The 8,571-nt window shown below is 53.6% G+C and overlaps 2 protein-coding genes across 4 annotated transcripts; one reads left to right on the top strand and one right to left on the bottom strand.

The window, feature by feature from the left end:
* Positions 1–1,030: 1,030 nt before the first annotated feature.
* Positions 1,031–3,933, bottom strand: GDPGP1 (GDP-D-glucose phosphorylase 1). Of its 3 annotated transcripts, XM_035130455.2 has the most exons (3): positions 3,784–3,922; positions 3,524–3,692; positions 1,032–2,962 (listed from the first exon to the last, which is right to left on the bottom strand). In XM_035130455.2, exon 3 carries the CDS (start codon positions 2,912–2,914, stop codon positions 1,751–1,753), a length of 1,164 nt encoding a protein of 387 aa, XP_034986346.1. In that variant the 5' UTR covers positions 2,915–2,962; positions 3,524–3,692; positions 3,784–3,922; the 3' UTR covers positions 1,032–1,750. The 3 variants fall into 3 exon arrangements, with proteins under 3 accessions (XP_034986344.1, XP_034986346.1, XP_060138467.1); XM_035130453.2 differs by lacking the exon at positions 3,524–3,692 and having other exon boundaries at positions 1,031–2,962; positions 3,784–3,933; XM_060282484.1 differs by having other exon boundaries at positions 3,579–3,903.
* Positions 3,934–3,956: 23 nt separating this feature from the next.
* Positions 3,957–8,526, top strand: CIB1 (calcium and integrin binding 1). The gene is made up of 7 exons (XM_035130457.2): positions 3,957–4,117; positions 4,393–4,427; positions 5,064–5,166; positions 5,956–6,109; positions 7,120–7,238; positions 7,386–7,474; positions 7,670–8,526. Exons 1-7 carry the CDS (start codon positions 4,067–4,069, stop codon positions 7,689–7,691), a joined length of 573 nt encoding a protein of 190 aa, XP_034986348.1. The 5' UTR covers positions 3,957–4,066; the 3' UTR covers positions 7,692–8,526.
* The last annotated feature ends 45 nt before the right edge of the window (positions 8,527–8,571 follow it).

Genomic DNA, 8,571 nt, shown 5'->3' with positions numbered 1-8,571 from the left:
GTGATCGCTTTAGAAAGCCAATTCTCTCTCCTCTCTTCTTCCCTTGTGTTTATCTGGACATTGCTTGACCTTGTTTTAATAAAGCGTCATTAAATAAATAGATAGATGTAAAATAAAAAGGTGGCCCTGAAAGAAGCCGAAATCACCTTTATCATGCCAAAGTGTGCAAGCTTTAGAGTTATCCAGAACTCTTCTTCAAGGAAAGGACCATTAATGGCTACTAGCCAATATGGCTTTTCCCTGCCTTCACAGTCGGAGGAAGCAATGCTTCTGAATACCAGTTTCTGAAAGCAAGAAGAAGGGGTAGTGCTGTTCTTGTGCTTAAATCCTACTTGCCAGCTTCTCACAGACAGATGTTCATCTAGGATGCTAGACTAGATGGGCCATTGGCCTGATCCAGTAGGTTCTTATGTTCTTAATTGGAGAAGGTGTGCTGAGCAAATAAATATCACCAACAGCTGCAGGACTGTTGTTATTCAGGGATGGCTCAGGCAATACTAGGGCATTTGTCTAAAGACAGGATCCCTACAACCAGTGCCCAAGGCTCATGCTTATCCCACCCTGGCTTTCACTAGCATGGCGTTGTATACAACCCTACTTTTTTGCAACAGTTTGTTTATATAGGAAGATGTTAAATTAAGGATGTGCCAAATTAGATCCTTGGTCCATCTGGCTCAGTATTGTCTACACTGACAGGGGCTCTAACTGGGAATGCTTAGGGATCACAAATATTCAGTTTAGCACTCATGTTTGATGCACAAGTCTCTTGGACAAAAAAAAATAAAAAAAAATATCAGTGTATCTGAAGAAGTGTGCATGCAGACGAAAGCTCATACCAATGACAAACATAGCTGGTCTCTAAGATGCTACTGAGGGGCTCATCTTCAGTAGCACCTTAGAGACCAGCTATGTTTGTCATTGGTATGAGCTTTCGTCTGCATGCACACTTCTTCAGATACACTGATATTTTTTTTTTTTTTGTCCAAGAGACTCGTGGACAGTGTTCTCGAAGCTACGAACATGAGTTTGACCAAACTGCGGGAGGCAGTGCAAGACAGGAGTGCCTGGCGTGCTCTGGTCCATGGGGTCACGAAGAGTCGGACACGACTAAACGACTAAACAACAACAACAAGGTGCTACTGGAAGGATTTTTTAAATTTTGTTTTGACTACGCCAGAGCAACACGGCTACCTAACTGTAACTACTGGTAATCTCTTGGAGTAAGCCTGCAGGTGCCAAGCATCCTTGCTCCAGCAGAAACCTCTGCACTAAACTCACAAGTCCCTTTTAAACAGCCTATGCAAGACAAGCTTGGGGGCTATAGCTCAGTGCAGAGCAGGATTCCTAGTCCAAGTCCAGACAGTATCTCCCAGTGGGGCCACGAAAGATTCCTACCTGATACCTTAGAGAGCTCACACCTGGCCTTGTAGACCAGGGGTAACAAGAGTGGTGCCCACCTAGATGTGGGCTACGATTCCCTTAATTGGCTATGTTGGCTACTCCCGGGGTGGACAATACTGAGCCAAATGGTCTGACTTCATGTAAGCGCTTTAAGGAAAGCAAATATTGTGTTACAGCTTGTGAGTCAAAAGAACAAAGATGGGAATTCAGTTGAATTTATGCTTTATTGACCAGCAATCTTGCATGTCCTCCTACCATGGCATTTGTGGGTAAACGAGGTCTCCCTCCTCTCCTTACTGAACAGGCACACATTAGCAGAATTTCCAGAAGCACAACCATCCCTGTGAGGTCACTCTTTGAGGAGGGCCACCAGCTCACACTGGAGCTGGGAAAACAGAGAGTCTGGGAGGAGACATTTCTGAAGGGTGTGAATGGCCAGTGCTTCTGTGAGACTCTCAAAATCCTGGGCAGTTTTGATGGGCAGGTGCCCTGCCAGCTCGCAGAGAGCCACATTGAATGCCGATTCTTCTTTGGTACCAAAATAGGATTTCCTGGCCCAGACTATGATCCGGATTCCAGGTCGGGTTTCTGAGTGGGCAGGCCCCTCTGGTTTTGCACCCCTGGTTATGAACAGGTTGTGAGCGATCTCCTTCTTTACCAGATAGTTGGTGACCTGGCAAACACGCTGTGCCAGCTCCTCTAACTGCTGCCCTTCGCTATAGAAGACGAAGCAGGGAACTGGGACCTCCTGCAGCAGATAGAAGTTTGCTTCGGGCAGGAGGGGCTCACAGGGGGCTGATTCAACCAGCAGCTCCCAGTTCAAGTAAAAGCCATGCAGGTGCAAGTGGTTGACCGAGGCAAAGGCCCCAAGGCTGTTGAAACCCACACGGAAGCCAGGATGGCCACTGAGGAGGACGGCATCCAGGCCAAAGCAGACAACCTGTGGGGTGAGGATCTGTGGCAATGAGAGTGTGGGATCAGGGATGAGAAGGATGTGCCCAAACTCCAAAGGGCTGACATTGATCACTACAAGCACAAAGGCAGAGCCAGGCAGGATCTGTGCATCCATCAAGCAGGGCCTGGAAGAAGTCTGGCTCCTGGACATGCCAAAGAGAATCTCCTCAGGCCGGATCTTGCTGAAGTTGAACTGCTGGGGGTCAAATCTCTGCTGGATGCTTCGGATCTCCTGGGGTCTCCTTCTCTCTGACCCCCTCTGGATGTTCAGCTGGGCCACAAATCCTACCATCCCTGGCAGGATCCTGGTCTGCAGCTCCTCTAAGTAGTAGCGGAAGAGTCCCCGGTTCTGTCTGTCCTTCCAGCCTGACTGAAGAACTCTGTCAAAGCGGGACATGGTGTGGCCAGGGGGTCCACAATTACCTCTGTTTTCCTGCCACTCTACTCCACTCAGCACAAAGTCCCTCTCGTCATAAGCAAAAACCTCTGCAAAGGAGAGATCAGAGCCCTTCTGTGATGGGGGTCTTGGAGGTTCATGGCTGGTGGGGCCAAGCTCCATGGTTAGGGTGGAGGCAACCGGAGGCTCCTCTGCTGCTCTGAAATAGAACTAAGAAAGGCAGAAGAGCCCGCATTAGAGAGAGCCACAATGAAGCCCCAGAGAGCTGTTCTTGGTTGCTTTCAGTGCCTGCAGTTAGGCTGGGTAACTCAGCTTTGGACTGGACGGCCAAACATATGTGGAGGAGGAGTCTGAGGCTGGCACCACCAGCCCTTCCTTTGCAAACGCCAACCTGGTGCCCTCCAGATGTTTGGGGGCTGATGGGAGTTGTAGTCCAAAATATATGGAGGCACCAGGATGGCAAAGGCTGGGTCAGTGCGAAGGATGAAACTCCCTGCCCCATTGCTGCTCTGTGGCCCTGCTGGGCTGTACTATTTCCTGAAAGCACAAGAAATTGAGGGAGCTCCTCATGCTGGGAGTCCAGGCAGCGCCAGTGGGTGCCCTTCACTCCTCGACCATGGCGTCCCCCTCGGGCTCCTTAACGCACAGGGGACTCGCCAGCCCCAGCCTCTGTTGGCGAAAAAGCCCGAAGGGGACGCCGCCCAGGGCCCAGACTGCAGCCTCCCCGCTGCCCCACAAGCAACACAGCCCGGCCCGCTCCTAGTCTCCTACCACTCCTGGGCCCCGCAGTCGAAGTCCGGCCGGATCCCTCTCTCCTCTTCGTCACCTGCCGCCGCTGTCCTGCTCACGTCGGACTGCCGGTGGGCCACGTGGCCACGTCCCGGGCGGCGCTTCCCTTAGTCGCGGTCGTCGGGCGGGACTGGCAGCAGCGTCGACTGATCTGGGGAAGGAAGCCCATCATCGGCTTGGCCACGGCGCGGGATGCCATCGCCGCTGATTCCCCCTCGACGGCTCCGGCCGCCGGAGCTTACCTGGTGCGGAGAATGGTGGGAGAGGGGGCCTCCATCCATCCTGTCCTAACCGGCCGGCCGGTGAGCGGAGGAGGAGATGCCTCGGAGTCTGCCAGCCCAGCAACGACGCATCCCGGGACATCCCCACCCCCGCAACGGGTCATGCCGGGCTCCGCCTGCCTTCTTTCGGAGTGGGCGGGGCTACGGGGGAGTTGCCTGGCGACAGTGACGTCCCGTCGAGGGGAGTGGGGAGGAGGAGACAAGGAAGTTCCCGTAGTTTGTCTCAAGTTGTACCGTCGTCGCCATGGGGGCCTCTGGCAGCCGCCTACCCCGAGACCTCCTGGGGGAGTACCAGGTACGCTGCTGGGCTCTCTAAACCTTTCCCGCTTGGGGGCGGGTGGGGGTGGAGCTGAGGAGCAACAGAAGTTGTGCGTGGGCGGCAGTTTGCCCCCCCCCCAAGGGGGCTTCCCTCCAGATGTGGCGGAACTCCAGCTCATCCCTGTTGCCCATAGATGGTGCAGGCTTCTGGGAGGAGGTGTCCAGTCCAGCCATGTCTGGAGGGCAGCCCCAGGTTGCGGGGCAGCAGACTAACCTTCTCTCCCCTCTTTCCTCCCGGTCCTGCTTTCCTAGGAGCTGACCTTCTTGACTAAGCAAGAGATCCTGCTGTGAGTACATTCCCCCCTCCTTCGTGGGGCTCTTTCTAGGGTGCCTGGGTGTGAGCAGTGGGGAGACAGGCTTCCCAACGACCCTGCCATCGCTGAGCAAGCTTGCCTGACTCCCAAGAGCATTGCAGGGGGTTGGAGTAGATGACCCTTGGGGTCCCTTCCCGCTCTGCAGTTCTATGATTTTAAGGTAGCCAAGCTATTTCTACTGGCGCAGGGAGGGGTACTAAAAGTATCTGCTGGAGATACAAGCAGGGGTTGAACTGGGTGTCCCATCACGGAGCTGCTGTGGCCCTCCCCCTCCCCTGGGAATGCCAAGGTCCAGTCCCCTCCCCCTGGCCTCAGCCCTGGGTTGGCAGGAAGACTTTGCTCAAGGGTTCAGAGGCACCTGCAGCTTCACCTGTGGGGATGTCTGTGGGAATTCTCCAAGCTGAGGGTGGGTACATAAGTGGGATGAGGAGGAGGGCACTGCCAGGCATAGGGCAGCACAGGGGAAACACCCTCCCCACAGTAACAAAGAGCAGCCATAGAGGAGGAGCTGGTGCCGCAGGGTTGATGGAAAGCTGGCACCAGCTGGGCAGGGCACCCATCCAGGCGGGAAGGAACTTGGCTGGCATTGCCCGCTGTCTTCTCTTCCAGGGCCCACAAGCGATTCAGTGAACTGCTGCCCAAGGAGGACCGGGATCAGGCTTTCACCACAAGGATCCCCAAGAGCAAGATCTTGATGCTGCCTGAGCTGCGGGTATGCTGGGAGGGGAGGGGAACACTGTTTGCCTCTCAGGAGAGGCCCTGGGCATGTTTATTGTTCTGTGACCTGCAGCTGGGTGGCATCCAAGAGCTGTGGCTGGGCTGCACATCCCATCTATTTGCTAGTGAGCTCAACTCATTGTTTTGTTTTTGATATGTAGAGCCCTAAAGCGCCCAGAGCCCACCTTTGAAGGCAGTCTTCTCCCTCCCTGTATTGTCCAGCCTGTGACTTGAGATGTGCCAGGATGGCCATCTTGGTGGTACCATCACCAAACAAGGTCCTGGGTGCTGGGACTCAGGATAGGGCCTTCTCAGTGGTGGCACCCTGGTTGTGGAACAATCACATCCTCCAGTAAGCCGGTGCCTTCCTCTAGGTCTTTTGAGTTTAGGCCTGTGTAGTGGAGGAGGAGCACGAGGGGAGTGATCTTTGTACTATACCATAAGCTGCAGATTTTTGTCCCAACTTTTGATTGGATTTATATAGTTTTTACTGTTGGGACCTGTCCTGAAATCATTTATAATGAAAGTGGGGATATAGGTATTGCAAAGAAATCTAATCTCTGATAATTGGCTATGTTGGCTAGAGATGATCACTGGGGGCAGGGGACATCCAGCATCACTTGGAGAGCCCAACACATTTCTCCATCCCTGCCACGGGGTAGATCTGTAGGGCCAGTTTGCTGGTATGGGTTAAGCCTTCTGTTCCTTTCCACCTGCACTGGCTTTAGATAAACACACTGGAGGAAGCTCCTTACAGTCCCCCCTCCCCTCTTTGTGCTTCCAGGCAAACCCCTTCCGGCACCGCATTTGCCATGTCTTCTCTACCACGGATGACAGGGAAGGCGGCCTGTCCTTTGAGGACTTTCTGGACATGCTGAGCGTCTTCAGCGACTCTGCAACACCAGAGATCAAATCGCATTATGCCTTCCGCATCTTTGGTGAGTTCCAGCCTGGTTGGGGCTTAGTCTGCGAGAGAGCGAGAGTGGGAGCACTTTGTTGGGAGACTTTCTGTGAGCTGAGCCAAGAGTGCAGCCGCACTCTCTTTGAAAGAGCTGAAATGCAAGAGCCGCGCGGGGATACGGATTGGCACACAGTGTGCAAAACGAGCTGATGGGATTCTTAGCCTCGAGACAGGATGGCGCTGGCTTCCCAGCAGCTTGGTCAAAGGATTAGAAAAATTTGAGGATTGATGGCTACCAACAGGCATGGGTGAAGGACCTTCTCAACATCTGGAGGTGGCAGATCTCCTTGCTTACCCCATGTTAGGAAGGGGTCAGTTGGGAAGTGGCTTTTATCTCCCTTGCCTGGGCACTGCTGGACTTGATGAGCAATGGGAAACCCTTCTGGCTTCTTGAAGTAGCCTGGGCTGGCCTTTGAGTCCCCAAGGAGCACTACGAAGGCTATTATGGTATGTTATGTCTCCATGATCGGGCAGAGTAATGCTTCTGAATGCCTGTAGCTGTGCTCAGATCCTGCTTTCCTTTGGGGCATCTGGTTGGCCACTCTGAGAACAGAATGCTGGACAAGATGGGCCATTGGCCTGATGCAGCGGGTTGTTCTTAGGCTCCTGATGCCTAGGTGGCTGTTGCCATGGAGGCAGGAAGGTGGTCTCTGCCTCTTTGACCCCCCCCCCACCAGGATATATGAGAATCCATGTTCCTTCGGACTTGGTTGGAATCCCAGCATGGCCAGTGGGTGAGGGATTACCCAGAAACATATTGAGCGCCACATGTTCCCCAGGACTGCAGGGCTCACCTCGCAGTCCCTTGCAGTATCCATTTGTCCCTTCTCAAAAGCAGTGGAGAAATCTAGACTAACCCCTCAGAGCTTTGCTGAAAGTGGCCTGCTTCTTTCTTAGAAGCAAAGCAGGCCTCCCCGCTCAAAACAAAAGGACCTCAGCAAGCTCAGCAAGCGCCAACTAATGGTCGGTTCTCCTCCGCACCCCCAGATTTTGATGATGATGGAACTCTTGACAAGAAGGATTTGGAGAACCTGGTGAATTGCCTGACGGGGGAAGGCGAGGACAGCAGGCTGAGTGCCATGGAGATGGACCAGCTCATTCAGAACGTGAGTGCCAGCCAAGGTGGGGCTACTGCTGCTGGGGAGCTGGGTTCGAGTTCTCATCTCTCTCCCTGGGTGGAGTGAAGAGGAAGGTGGGCCCAATCTGGGAACTGCTGCTGCTCTTGCCCCACAAGGCTCCTTTGTTTCCATCAGATCTTGGAGGAGTCCGATATTGACAAAGATGGGACCATCAACCTCTCCGAGTTCCAGCACATAATTTCCCGCTCCCCAGACTTCACCAGGTACCTTCTGCCCTTCCCTTGCTTCACTTGGGGTTGGGCTTGTTCCCTGGTTGACCAGCTAGCTCACAGCCAGGGGTGTGTGCATGTGTGAATGCTTCAGGAGCCTCCCTTGGGAGTATTCTGCCTATGAGCTCCTGCAGTCCCAAGTTTGCAAAATCAAACTCATTATTCCTCCTCTTCCCTTTTCTCTCGCAGTTCCTTCAAAATTGTGCTCTGATTCCTCCCTACTTCTCCCTCCTGCTGGAAGATGCCTCCATCTCTCTACAGAGGGAACAAACCACCTCTTTCTAGCCGCCCGAGGACAGCTGTGCCAAGGGGAAGATCCTGCCTTGCAACCCCACCCAAGCTCTAGGTCTGGACAGCAACCAGGCTCTTGACAGGGTGGGGTGTCTTTGAGCCTCATCCCCCCTACTGCTGTTCTTGGAGAGTTGGGTGTGGAGCAAGGCATGCTGGGAGCCATGGTCTGTATGAATTCTTGCTTTATGGCAGCCTGGGACAGGGAAGACCTTGGCTGAGTGCTGAGCACTGGACTCTTCTCACCTGCAGCAGAAAAGTCACACTCCAAGGAGGTTTCTATCCTGGGCGATGACGATCATTGTTCCCCGGTGCTGCTGTACCTACACTGACATTCCCACCGACTCTGTGCCTTTGCTGCAGCAAGGGCTGCCTCCAACTCTGCCTGTCTCTTTGTGGGCCCTGGACTGGCTTTCGCACCCTGGCAAATGGACAGCAGCTCCTAACAATTGCCCACTCCTTTGCAAACTCTTTCCAGCTTCTCACCTTCCCCACTTGGAGATCAGCTGTCAGGAGAGCAGTTGGTGTAAAGACAAGTGCAGTCACCACTTCTGGCCCACTTGTGATATTGGCAGGTTGGGGTGGGGGGTTGGATCTGAATTTTCTGGCCAGTTATTTGAGCTGGCGGGGGGGGGGGGTTGTGGATGCACTTGCAATCCAGAGGCTGGTGGTTGTTTCCAAAAGCCTTAAATACCCACCCTCTTTTTACAAAACCTGTTGTGATCTTGTCTGCTACTAATAAAACTCAGCACCTGTAAGTCCCCTGGCCTGCTTTTGTTTCCTTCTACCCTTTGATCTTTGCC

This window comes from Zootoca vivipara, chromosome 14, assembly GCF_963506605.1.
Source record: "Zootoca vivipara chromosome 14, rZooViv1.1, whole genome shotgun sequence".
Taxonomy (NCBI): Eukaryota; Metazoa; Chordata; class Lepidosauria; order Squamata; family Lacertidae; genus Zootoca; species Zootoca vivipara.
This window is presented reverse-complemented; position numbering and strand designations above follow the sequence as displayed.